The 13,858-nt window shown below is 40.1% G+C and overlaps 1 protein-coding gene across 6 annotated transcripts in view; it reads left to right on the forward strand.

Moving 5' to 3' along the window:
* Positions 1–13,858, forward strand: part of EPB41L4A (erythrocyte membrane protein band 4.1 like 4A) — a 248,672-nt gene that overhangs the window by 141,629 nt on the left and 93,185 nt on the right. For all 6 annotated transcript variants that reach the window (XM_035015550.1, XM_035015580.1, XM_035015541.1 and 3 more), the window contains exons 6-10: positions 6,557–6,654; positions 7,801–7,921; positions 10,366–10,453; positions 12,632–12,720; positions 13,347–13,410. In XM_035015550.1, coding sequence (XP_034871441.1) covers positions 6,557–6,654; positions 7,801–7,921; positions 10,366–10,453; positions 12,632–12,720; positions 13,347–13,410 — 460 coding nt within the window. The remainder of the gene's footprint in view (positions 1–6,556; positions 6,655–7,800; positions 7,922–10,365; positions 10,454–12,631; positions 12,721–13,346; positions 13,411–13,858) is intronic.

Raw genomic sequence — 13,858 nt, forward strand, 5'->3', positions numbered from 1 at the left:
AAAAAAAAAAAAAAGACAGGCTTTGAAGTCAGACAGACTGACGTTTGCATCCTTGCTTTGCCACTCACTAGTTGTGTAAATTTGAAAAAACTATGTAACCTTTTAAAGTCTCAGTTTTCTCATTTATAAAAAGAAATTAAGTATTTTTTCAAAAAGACAATCAGGGGAAGGGGGAAAAAAAGATGATGAGAGGAATATAAAGATAATACATACCAAATACTGACCGTAACACAAAAATATAAGTGTCAGTAGATGGTAGGGCTAGCTAAAGTGAAAATAATGATAAGTATTTAATGTTTTCAAATTATTGATTCAAAAATTAAAGGGGAAAAGACCAGCTTGGAGCCCTGAGATGGGTCTTCCAGTTTAGAGTCAATCTACGAATCACAACTTTCTGGGTGTAGTTGTTAATTTAATTATGAATTCTCCTATGACTGTCCTCTTGCCTACATTTCTTGAATTTGTTTGTAAGGATGGAATTCACTCACTCACCTACCTTCATTTAATAACTACATGGAGCATTGTGTTCCAGTGGTCGGAGTACTAAGGTGACCAAAGAGAGGATTTCAGTCCTCCAGAGAGGACAGAGAGACTGCCCATTCTGTGGACACTGTCCTATCTGTGATGCCATTGAAATCTTTCTGAACTTTTAAGGATCTAAGAACAGTTTCTAAAAAAGAATATTCCATATGACTTGTTCATAATGAATACTTTTTAGTTTCTAAAAAATACCTAAAAATGGGTATTTGCTTTTTATTTTGTTCTGTAATGTTTTATAGTATTTTTGGGGGGACTGACCTTAAGCTTATCAATTATTTTTTAAATTTTATTATTTTAATACGGTAATCCCTGTTTTTCACTTTGTGAAGATTAGCTTGTTTTAGGTTCTTTACCGACTGAGTGACCTGCAGTTACGTGTTTACTTCCAGAGTCCCTCTCCTTCTGTAATGAAGATAATGGTTCTAAATACAATAGAGTTGAGACAAGGGTCACATTCCGGTATGGATGCAAGAGAAATTTGTGAACTTTAAAGGACTATACAAATGTAAGGTGATATTATTGCTACTTGTTCCTGTATATTAATAATTCGTTTTACGGGCGCCTGGGTGGCTCGGTTGGTTGGGCGACTGCCTTCGGCTCAGGTCATGATCCTGGAGTCCCAGGATCGAGTCCCACGTGGGGCTCCCTGCTCAGCAGGGAGTCTGCTTCTCCCTCTGATCCTCCTCCCTCTCATGCTCTCTGTCTCTCATTCTCTCTCTCTCAGATAAATAAATAAAATCTAAAAAAAAAAAAAAAATTCGTTTTACACTTTTGAGGCGGAAGTGATATTCCTGGTTTTGTCACGTTTTCTTGAGAATCGGTGTGTGCTTCGTCTACTGTTTTCCTCCTTAAGCTGTACACACCATTTCCCCCTGTCGCTCACATTTAAGCCTCGTCTAAAATGACTGGACTCCTATCACATGCGAGGTTCCCTCTGTGTGGGAGACAGAAAACAATCCTGCCTTCCGTATAGGGAGCTACTCTCCTTTTAGGTTCTTCACTGTCAAATTCGGCTGGCACTGAAGTCAAACTTCTGCTTGGCCCCACATTGCTCAGTTTCCTCACCAGGGGTCTCAGGTCACCGGAAGGTGCATTTCAGGTATATTGGTGTAAGCATGTCTTTGGCTTCTGAATCTCAGGGAACCTTCTGTTTTGGTTCTGGAAAGAGTGGGGTCTCTCTGCCATGTCTTTAAGCAAACCTCCTTTGCCATTCTTCTTGCCTCTGGTACTTGTTAAATTGTTAATGGCGCTCAACAGCTTGTACATGCTTGGTGTTAACTCAGCTCTTTTCGGTGAACATCAGATAAACAGAAAACTGTGAAGCCAATATTTCAAGCCCTGGACTTGTGTTGTACTCGTTGTAGTGTTGTGGTAAGTGTGGACAGGGTGGAAGACCCAGCTCTTTTCCCCCAGGGCTCAGGATCTAGCTTGGGAGACAGTGCATATACACCAGAATATTAACTTACACACAGGGGTGCCTGGGTGGCTCAGTTGGTTAAGCATCTGATGCTTGATTTCAGCTCAGGTCATGATCTCAGGGTCGTGAGATAAAGCCCCACATTGGGCTCCATGCTGGGCGTGGAGTCTGCTTAAGATTTTCTCTCTCCCTCTGTCTCCCACTTCCCCCCACTCGTATGCTTGTGCTCTCTCTCTCTTAAAAAAAAAAAAAAAGATAACTAGTACTTTATGATGCCTCAGTTTTGTACCAGAATGAGTCTGGAAAGCTTCCTTATTAAATGGATCATCTTTAATGAGCATTTTCTTTTTCTCCAGTAGGGTTACAATATAACCAGGGTCACACTATAATTGATCGTCCAAACCCTGATACTTTGGAGGATGACGAGGAGAGCTGTTAATACATAGGCACGTATAATAGTCATAAACAAGAACTGTCCTAGGCAAACTGGGATGTAGGTTCCCCCTCATTAAAACCAGAGATAAACAAGGACTCAAGCATCCAATCATAGCCTTAATCAGAGTGACAGAGGGAAAGACTCAACAACTCTAAATCTGTAATTTAAATAAAATATTAAATTGTACCCTAAGTCTCATAAAATGGACAAAATAAGTTATATACAGTTAGTTAAAAATAGGCCCTGACATATGATAAAGTATTTGTTTAGCATATGAAAATGTGATTTTATTGTATCATAAATTTCTCATAAAAAAACTAATATGCTTGCTGTGATAAAGATTAATTAAATTTTTAATTAAAAATAGTTTACTTGGGGGCGCCTGGGTGGCTCAGTCGTTAAGCGTCTGCCTTCGGCTCAGGTCATGATCCCAGGATCCTGGGATCGAGCCCCACATCGGGCTCCCTGCTCCGCAGGGAGTCTGCTTATCCCTCTCCCACTCCCCCTGCTTGCGTTCCTGCTCTCACTCTCTCTCTCTCTGTCAAATAAATAAATAAAATCTTTAAAAAAAAAAAGTTTACTTGTCTTGATTTTAGTGGATTTTTTTTTTTTTTTTCCATGCAATGACTTAAAGATCTCTGGTATCTTTAAAAGGCAGGCTGTCCAGGGAAGTTTGAACAGATTCCTTTTTTCTTTTTCTTTGTGAATTTCTCAAAGACAGCAAAGAATGTTCAGTTTTTTTCCATTTCAGCCATCTGTCTCCCTGCTCATTTGTATATCCATCCAAGTCAACAACTATTTATTGAGCTGTTACTATGTGCCAGACCTATATACTGAGACTACAATCCCTGATGGGATAAGGTCCCTGTTTCTTTGTATCTGTCTTTCTCTCTGTTTCAGCTCTTTGTTTTTTCATCTCCCTCTGGGTTTTTTTTTTTTTTTTTGCCTTTGCCTTTGAAGCAAACTCTTGTGGGATTAGGTCCCTCTGTTTCTGTACTTGGCAAGCGATTTGACTGTTCAGTCAGATGTTATAAAAGTCTTAATAGAGCAAAATAAATATGCATCTGTGACCCATTTCCTAAAAAAAAAAAAATACACTTCAGGAAAAGAAATTCCAAGTTAACAATAGAGAAAGAGAGTGTAGCTAAATGTAAGTTTCCAGTAAGCAGTAGTAATTCTAGCAAAATGTCTCTTCAGTTTATAAGCTTTTGCATTTACATTCTGCTAATAATGCTTTACTCTGCTTTTTTCCTCTTCAAGAGGAGGACAGATGATTATAACAAAGTGGATTTGATATCCAAGATGAGCATTCAGGGCATGGTGAGTAGTTAAGTAGAGCTAGAAAAGTAAATGCAAGTTAGGGAGTGAGGTAGTCATTGGTTAATGGCAAGAGATTTCGCTCAAGAAGCAAAAGTCTTACAAGCCTTTTCTTTTTCTTTTCTTTTTTTTCCCCTGGCCGTTTGGAGTTTATTTTATACTTGATGCACATAGCTACAGGGTGTCAGGAAGGCTTGAATGTGATTTGGAGAGTAGAGTGCGGGTCTCTCAACTTATTTTTCGGTGTTTTGCCATAAAAGAACCCAGCTCCTTCTGCTTGCTGCAGCCTGCCTAGTCTATGGGAAAGGAAGGAAGGGGCTCTGATGCTCCTAGCATCTCCTGAAGCCTTGGGGTTGGTGGTGGCCACTCAGGACTGGGGCCCGGTGTTGGCTTTGCCAGGCTGGTCACTAGGCTGCTTCCTCATGGCTTCCAGAGCCAAGTCACAGGTGATCGTGCTGCTGGAGGCTTGGGGGAAATTCCGAGCATTGCGGGAACTCCAGCAGGGTAGCCATGAATGAGAGAGTGGACTTCCCTTAAAAGCAGCTTGTCCACCAGTGACCCCGGTTGGTGTGGGGCAGAGCAGGGTGGTGAGGGCTGGATTCCCCAGGATGCCCTGCACTTCTGCAGGGGCTGTTACTGGAAGTGGAACCCCAGCGGCGCTGGTAATAGTTGCGGGTGGCCACGAGCCAGTGAGCTGCAGGAGGGGAAGGCTGCGGTGCTGTCGCTTGTGGGCTGGAGGAAACCTGGATGGCGACCGCTCTTGGGCCCCTGTGCGCGTGGTGGTGGCGGGATAGGGACGCTAGGCCACGCAGCCCTTTTGCAGAGGAGGTCGGGGAAGCCACTCCATGACCGAGCTGCACACATCACAAGCTCTCTTAAGGATCTGAAAGTAGAGTGAAGTTTTTTAAGGTTTTGTCTGTTTGTCAAGGGAGTGACTTGATCCTGTTTTTCTCTTAAGGATTTCATTTACCTCTTGGGAAGGTTGTTTGTAAGGGAGATAAGTATGAATGATGGCAGAGCACTGAAGGTTTTAGAAATCCAGGGGATAGCGACCTGGGCTAGGAGATGGAGAGCAGTGTGCGGATTCCAAAAGACAACAGATTCAGTGATTGGATGTGGGTGCCAGGGGTTATACATTATTGGTAGGTTTCTCTCACTTGAATATCTGGAGACTGTGGTGCTGTTTACCGAAATGGGCAGTGGGGAAACACAGGGTGTTACACGGATTATCTCTTAAGCTTATGGATAAAATCAAACTTGGTATCAGTCTTCCAGAAATAATAATAATAATAAGTAGCATCTAACATTTGGATTCCCTTACTATGGGCCTTGCTGGTAAGCATTTGGAGAAGAGCAGCTTATCACAGCTGATTTTTATAATTCATTTCCTTTGCCCTTTTTCTGCCCTTCCCAGTGACATCAAGAGTTGGCTTCCAAAGAAAGAGAAACCACAATGACAGCCTGGTGCATGTGTGGGCGTGTGTGCGTGTGTATGTGTGTGTGCGTGTGTGCGTGTGTATGTGTGTGTGTGTGGGGGGGGTGGGTGGGTGATGGCAGCCGAGGACGGTGTTGATGGTTCATTGTGTTGGTTCATCAACCTCTGGCACAAGCTTAAAGACTGAAGGGGGGCGGGGGAGGGGAAGCTAGCCAAAGTTGCATAGCATTCTGATTAAGAGGTTCCAGGGTCAGACTGCCTGGGTTCCAGTTCTGGCTCTGCTACTTAACTAGTTGTGACGTCTTGGACAAGTTACTTCATCTCTTTGTGTCTGTCAGAGTCTTCATTCTGCAAAATGGAGATGATACTGACATTATTTTAAAGTCTTATGGAAATTATATGTAAACACTTGGAATGAGTTATTATATTTACAGTGTTTAGAACTGTGGATGACGCTATTATAACAGGGTTTTCTTTTTTTTAGGCAAATGGAATGAGCAAAGCCATGGATAATGGGCATGAGAATTGATAGACTTGCACTACGATGACCTTTTTGTCCCGTATCCATGATTTTAGACCCTGTAGGCAACACGTCCTGTCGGTTAGGTCCTTACGGTTTGTTCCTCCCAGTAAGGCTGTGTCGGAGTAGCTGTGGTAGTGGCAGTAATGAGAGTCTTGGGAATAGCTTATATAACCTCCACATTAACCTTAGGAGGTGTAGACACTTTGCTGTCCCGGTTCTGCAGGTGAGGAGACGGGCTGTTGGAGAGGGTCAGCAGCTACCCAGGTGAGTCTGGAGCTGGGATGCAGTCCAGCCAGGCTAACTTGAGAGCCTGTGCCTTTTCACTACGACCCCGTCTCCCTTATGTAGAGGGTGTTTAAACTGCTCACTCAACAGCCCCCTCCCCAGGGAGCAGAAGTGGCTCTATTTTCTTTTTTTTTTTTTAAAGATTTTATTTATTTATTCATGAGAGACAGAGAGAGAGAGAGGCAGAGGGAGAAGCAGGCTCCCAAGGAGCAGAGAGCCCGATGTGGGACTCGATCCCAGGACCCTGGGATCATGACCTGAGCCGAAGGCAGACGCTTAACCATCTGAGCCACCCAGGCGCCCGAAGTGGCTCTATTTTCTTTCTTTTCTTTTTTTTTTTTTAAAGATTTGATTTATTTATTCATGAGAGACAGAGAGAGAGAGGCAGAGGAAGAAGCAGGCTCCCAAGGAGCAGAGAGCCCGATGTGGGGCTCGATCCCAGGACCCTGGGATCATGACCTGAGCCGAAGGCAGACGCTTAACCATCTGAGCCACCCAGGCGCCCGAAGTGGCTCTATTTTCATTGAAGGTGATTGGTGCCGTGATTATCAGAGCCTGGCTAGTGGAAGATACCATTAATCTCTTTTTCCATTTCTCTTGTAGATACCAGTTTTTCTTGCAGGTGAAGCAAGATGTCCTTCAGGGCCGGCTGCCTTGCCCTGTCAACATTGCTGCTCAGCTGGGAGCATATGCCATCCAGTGTAGGTTTCACGGCAGCAAACTGGGAAGAAATTTGAATTTTTCTTTTTAAGCAAGTTTACGTACTAAAATTCTTCTTATCAAGTGACATTTCCCTGAACAAAAGTTTAGTCAGAATTCAAGTTTTAATCCGTGTCCTTTCAGAAGAGGCAAAAGTGAAGCCAGTTATGTATCCTTTGTAATAGGTCACTTTGGAGTTTTAGTCACAGGAATGGCGTTGATTCTGCATTAAGTGGAGGGTCTGAAAATCCCTTCCATTCTATATCCCACCTGAGTTTGTTGATCCCCCCAAGGTGTGATATCTCAGAGATCACATTGCTCTCAGGCAGCTGTTGTGGAGACTCTATATGGTCAGATGCCAAGGCCAATTCAGGGTGTGGCCCTCATTGCATCTCTTCTCTTGGCATCAATATGGCAACCATGTTGGGCAGCTCCAGTTTGCATTGTCATTTTGGAGGCTGAGGATGTTTCCACTCATATATACTGAGCCCTTTCTAGGACTCTTGCTAGGTACAGGGGCAGTGAGACAGTATGTTCCTTGCCTTTGTGGCACTTGCAGACCAGGAATAATCTAGAAAAAATATCCTAGGAAAAACGTCACATAGATGAACTGGGTTGGGCTTGGAAGGTGGATTAACGTAAGGAGGAAAATTTTAATAAATGTAATATAATGAGCTTTCTGGTTTCATTTTGCTTTTTTGTGTAAACCAACGTACCGCATTGTGTTAAATTTCCATATCCACTGTTTGGGGCAAATAGATTTTGAATTATATGCTCTATCTCTTGGTGTTATTTTCTGAGAGGATATATTGGTATCCTGGTTGTTTTTGCCTCTAGCATTTCTAATATATGTACTCTAAATTCTGTTTACAACATGTTATTTCATATAATCTGGTAAAAATAATTGAAATGCAAATGATGATAATTATAGTCTTTCAGAAAGCAAAAATACAGAACTTATGTTTTTAAGACAAGATTTTATTTATACCATTCATATACGCTCACCAGAGTAGTTTTTTACTAAAATTAGTTATGTTTGAATTTATTAATAAGGCATTTGAAGAAAATGTTTCAGCATGATAGGAATATTTTAAAATAGTTTTAGGAATATTTTTCTAAAATGGAAAAAAATGCAATTTCTTTTGTAGCTGAGCTTGGAGATTACGACCCATATAAGCATACTGCAGGCTATGTGTCAGAGTACCGGTTTGTTCCTGATCAGAAGGAGGAACTCGAGGAAGCCATAGAAAGGATTCATAAAACTTTAATGTAAGAATCACTTTTTATTAGCTATAATCAACATATGCTATCCATCAGATCCCCAAAACTTTATTGTATTAGAGTTTACACTCTTTAACCAACATCTCCCTATTTCCTCCACCCCCCAGTCCCTGGTAACCACCATTCTATGTCTCTGTTCCTATGAGGTTGGCTTTTTTAGATTCCTCCTCAAGTGATATCATAGTGTTTGTCTTTCTCTGTCTTATTTCACTTAGGGTAAAGCCCTCAAGGGCCATCAATATACTTGAGAGTTTTTAAGAAAGTAGATCTTACATGATCTCACCACAAAAAAGAAATGGTAATTTTGTGACAGTGTGAAGGTGTTAGCTAACCGTTCCTATGGTGGTCGTCATTTTGTAGTATAGAAGTATATCAAATCAACACATTGTATACCTTAAAATTACACATGACAGTGTTGTATGTCAATTATATCTCAAAGGTGGAAAAAAATATCATGTCTTATGTTGCAACATCCATCAACTATCATCTTATGCTAATGGCAGTCTTAAGTTTCTAGAATGATAAATTCTTCACCTGTGCCTTGAACATTCTAGTATTTTGTCTTTTTTTTTTTCTGCTTATAACACTAAAATGCTCATAGAAAACCAAAGCAATTTTAAAAATATAAAGGAGAGAGTAAATCCCAATGCCTAAAGTCAACATATTTTTGATACAGCATTGTGTTAAATTTCCATGACCACTGTTTGGGGCAAATAGATTTTGAATCCCCCTCTTCGCATAAATTCCCATAGAGAAAATTTATTTGTATATATGATTTTACATAAATGAAATCATTCTGTATATGTTATATTTTGCAGTTTTCTATTTTTTCAGTCACCAGTACCTTGTGAAATTTATTCTTTCAGCTATAAATATATTTTGTAATCACAAAAGCCTTAATGTATTCTGGATTTGGTCTGTCTTAAGTATGTAAATTCTTCACAGTTATAAGCAAAGTCCTATTCAGTCTATAGCAGTGAATGTGGAAATCACGATGACACCAGTGTGGAGCCTTGGAGGGTATTATGTTAACACCACATGCACTTCTGAGAATATACACACTCCCCTAGTAGGATTTTCAATTAATGGCCTGCAGCATTGAAGTTATAATTTAATTATAGTTATTTTGGTTAAATCCTCTATACTGATTAACTTTGCTTTATTGCCTCTTATGTAACATTCCCTCTTGAATTTGCTTGGTTTCAGATCTATTATAGTTAAGGAAAAAAATATAGAATTAATCTGGTCAACAAAAAATGTTTGCCTAAAGGATCTGTTTCAGTGAGTAGCAGCAGAAGTCAATTGCTGAATTGCAATCAGAGAAACCAGGCTTTCCATCTTGTATTAGCATGCACCAGAATGCTCTCCAGCCTGATTATAGAGTCCTTCATTTTAAGGTTTTGCTGAAGTGGATGCTAAGAGAGTGCCTGTTATAACATTATGAAGGGCAGTGTGTTTGGCACATTCTGAGAATACTAATTCTAGGAGTTTCAAAGTACAATTACATTTTTGAAATTATCAAGGAGCTTCGGGTAAAGGGCCTTACATGTTTTACGTGATGGTGTTGACAGCGTGACTATTATTTCAGAGAATAAAGCTTGATCAAGGTTTGGTAGCTTTCTTGTGTCTAATTTGTAATGAACATTCTTCATAGATTTCAAAATTATGTATATTGCTAGGTTTTCCAGGTCACCGTGGTGGAAACATGGGATGCATCAAAGTAGGATTTAGTAATTAAATTCATAGCTCCTTTTATTAACAAATAAAAAATTTCTATCTTTCTCTGTTACTTACACACACACAGTTCCACTTATCCATGGAGATTCCTGGCAGATGCTCACACTTGTTAGGAATGAATACTATTTACGAATATTATCACCAATGAAGATTTGGGGATGATTTCTATACTTTGTATTAAGAAAATAAGTATTTTTATTATTTAGAAATATTAACGTATTTTCAAACTACATATGTGCTCAGGAGATGCCCTTGAGACCCCAGCTAGGTGTTGGGGAAACTCTTCTCTTCTCCATACCCACCACTACTCTTACTCCTCTTTATCCTGATCGAGAGCTGCTGGTGTGTGGAGACATTTTACTCTTTGTAAAGGATGTACTTTTTAATTCGAGTGCTTATATTCTCAATCTCTTTGGGGGTTTCTGATACAGAATTTTAAATATATGCTGGGACATTGGGATTGGCTATACTGAGTAAAAACAGATTTGGTAAATGAAATTAACTTAATACAGGTATTACCTCAGAGTGTAACATTTTGTCACCATGGAGGCAAGGGACTTCTTGAAATACAAAGACTTAAGTTTCCTCTAGCACAAGGGATTATTTTTCCAGTGAATAAAGTGAAGATGGCTTATTCCCTACAAGTGCAGTATCTATTAGTAAAGTAAGGCTTTTTGTTTTTATGCTGGGTGTAGGGGTCAGGCTCCTTCTGAAGCAGAGCTGAATTACTTGAGGACTGCCAAATCCCTGGAGATGTATGGCGTTGACCTCCATCCTGTCTATGTGAGTAACATTTAATTAACACAAGATATTTTAAGCTGATGACATTTTTCTTAAAAAGTCACTGAAACTCCCAGAGGAAAGCCGCAGTGCTGTTGTTTAGCGAGCAGATGATGCTTTCTCATCTGTGCTTTTCAAACACACAGAATCTCTTGCATGGATTCAACCCTAATGAGTTTTGCTTAAAAGTCTGTGATTATGTTTCCATGTGTAGAGAACAATTAACTGGGCTTGGAAACACAATCTGGATAGCAGCTCCATAGGGCTTAGCTAAACGTCAGAACCACTTAAAACTGGTCTACAATTGATTGTATTAGACAGAAAACAGGAGGATTTTCCAAAAATAGATTTTATGGCTGAAAGATATTCATGAAGTCACTTTCCAGAGAAGTAGGCCTTGGCGCCAGGACAGGTGTGGATGTGCAGGTTCTTCAACAGGGGGGCTGCTGCCCCACTGTAGTTATTGCCAATATTGGAAATATTTTGGCAGATTTTCTTTAGCAGCTGATGAGAACTTGCCGAATAGAGTCGGTGAACAGTGACGCTGAATCTGTGTTGAATATTCTGAATCCATGTCTTAACCTTGAAGCCATTTCTCTCAATGGATAATTCTTTGCCAGTGAGGTTGAAATATCGTTGCCTTTCATTTTATTAGAGTTCAGTTAGCAACAGTCAAATTTGATGATTTGAGAGAATGAGCCAGGTGCCTTATTCTTTACACAAAATGAATTGCTCAAGATTATATATAGACAATGTCAATTAAATTATGGAATGTAATTTTTAAGGAGCCCTGATAAAACTTACCATAATGCAGATAACTGATTCATGCATTCATTTCTCAATATGTCTTTTGCACATCAGAGTTTCCTAAAACAAGAAATCATCTCATTATTTGTGAAGAGTTAGAAACATCCCTGGGTATACTGTTGTAGGGTAATAAAAGTTACGTATTTTAGGGGGAAGTAGTAATTCCTGGATATTTTAGCTTCCAATCTCGTTATATCATTAAATGCTCTATACTACTGTCATTTGAGAACACCTCTAAAACTTTGTGGAATAGTTACCGTTTTCCCTTCTAGCCACATTAATCTTGTCAGGCTTTTAGTTTTTTAAGGACTGTATTTTATAGGAAATGTGTAAAGAGAGAGTCTTCTGCAAAATGCTTCTGCATTTGTGTAATGTTTGTCCTAATTCACAGTTTTGTGGATGGTAGGAATTTATAGCAAATGAACGGGATTCATTAGAATCTTCCATACATTCCTTTAAGATTGAATTTTTAGAACTGAAAGTGGGCAACAGCTGGTGCTCTTCCAAAACATATCAGTTGTCTTATGTTCCTTGGGAATATGACTTTGCAGGCTGTTATTTGACCTTAGAGTAGAAATAAAATTCATACAGACATGTGCCTGTCCTTCATACCCGCTCTGTGACTTTTTCATTTCAGAATCTCATTTTCTTAATTAGGATTTATCATTGCCTGGAAATTAAGGGGTCTTCAGTCTTTACCAGAAAATATGGTATTTTTAACTTTTTTGAGTAGTCTTAAAGTCACAAATGGAAGTAGGAAGAAGCATGATAGAAACATCAGAGAATCCAAATGTGTGCCTTAGGGCAGATGCCTGAACTTTCTGGAGAAGGGTGGTGATAAACAAGGCTTCATGATTATCTACGTCTGAGAATAAGATCAAGATGAGCCCCTGGGAAGGAACTCTTGATAGAAGCCAGTGGTTCTCAATCCTTCGCTGCACAGGAGAATCACCTGGAGTATTTATGTGATTTTGATACCTGGGCCCCTTCATTACAGATTCTGATTTAACCGGTTTTGGTAGCACCCAAGCACCAGCATATTGAGCTGCACAGGTGATTCCAGTTAATGTGCAGCCAGGGGTGAACAGCACTATGGATGCGGTGTGGGCTGAGTTGATCAGGGGTCTGATTGGTAGCCCAGGTTCTTTTGATGAACTGCAGTTACAAGGATGAATACACTAAGAAAACTTTTCAGTAAAAATTTGAAAAAAAAACTAATCGTACTATCATACCTTAGCTAGCTTTCTAAGCTGTTTTTGAAAAACTAGACCCAGTATTAATGCAACAAATTATGTTTGTATGGCCAACTACAGTTTGACAAAGGTTTTTGACATGAATAAATTCATAGTTATAGGCATATGTTTGTTTTTGCAGGGGGAAAACAAATCTGAGTATTTCTTAGGATTAACTCCAGTTGGTGTTGTTGTCTACAAGAATAAAAAGCAAGTGGGGAAGTATTTCTGGTAAGTATAACTTGAGGGCAGAGTTGGTATTAAAATTATACAGTGTATGTGCTCGGCTTATGGGTCTTTGTTAGTGAAAAGAAAACAGGTACATTTCCAGTGGTTGATAAATAAATGAGTGAAACTGGGTATAAGTTTTCTCCCAGTGCATCTTAGTATGTATTTTCTGTGTAAATTTTAGGTACTGTGATTCTGGACTCTCTTGTCCATGCAAATTGGGTATAGTAGGGTTTCCTACCCATTCCACTGTGTACCGGTGGGCTGTGGGCCCAGGACTCCTCTGAGTTCTTTTTTTTTTTTTTTTTTTGACTCCTCTGAGTTCTAATGCTAAATGAGGGAGGCGTTGCCTGTAGCCCTACACTGTGGCTGGGAAGGCAGTAATGGCCAAGGACCTGGGGATTCCAAGCTGGTCTGTATCTACTAGAGAAGCACAGGAGAATGAGAACGGAATTTTGTTTAGGAAGGGGTCCAGAGCAAATGACTTATAGGGAGCTCTCAGCAGTTGCTGTAGCAGTCTATGAAGGAGTTGTGATGAGCCAGCCTTTTCCCTCTGGGAACTTCTCTGAATTGCTGAAAGATTAATTCTTACAAACTACACCACCGCCACCGTCTGCTTTGTTTTTTAGGCCACGGATTACAAAGGTTCATTTCAAGGAGACACAGTTTGAACTCAGAGTGCTGGGAAAAGATGTAAGTTTTTGTTGAGCGCTCAGCTTCACTGAGGCGGGAAGTCTTGTCTGTCCGTGGGTAACTTAAAAGACATTGTGAAGTAAAAGTGCCGTGTTTCCCCAGCTGCAGCCACGTGGAACCAGGTTAATTGACTCACGTACACAACTTCTCAAGGGAGGGAAAGGGAAGTGAGGAGAAATGAATGAGTTGCTTATGGAGACATGTCATTTTAGTTTGAGCAAAGAGAGGGAAAAAAAAAAACCCTTTCTAGGGCACAAGAGAGAATAGGAAGTGATTATCATTATTAGAGTAATTTGCCTAAAAGTACTACCTATGAAGGTAGGATTCATATCCTCAGAAGAGTGCAGCCCACATATAGGATAAAGAGTGTCCCAATTTTGTCCCAAAGTAAATTAAATGACCTGTAGGGAGTCATATTTCTGTTCTCTCCTTAGTTGAGCATGGTAGA

The sequence above is a fragment of the Mirounga leonina genome, unplaced genomic scaffold, assembly GCF_011800145.1.
Source record: "Mirounga leonina isolate KUSES-001 unplaced genomic scaffold, KU_Mleo_1.0 Mir_104, whole genome shotgun sequence".
NCBI classification, from domain to species: domain Eukaryota; kingdom Metazoa; phylum Chordata; class Mammalia; order Carnivora; family Phocidae; genus Mirounga; species Mirounga leonina.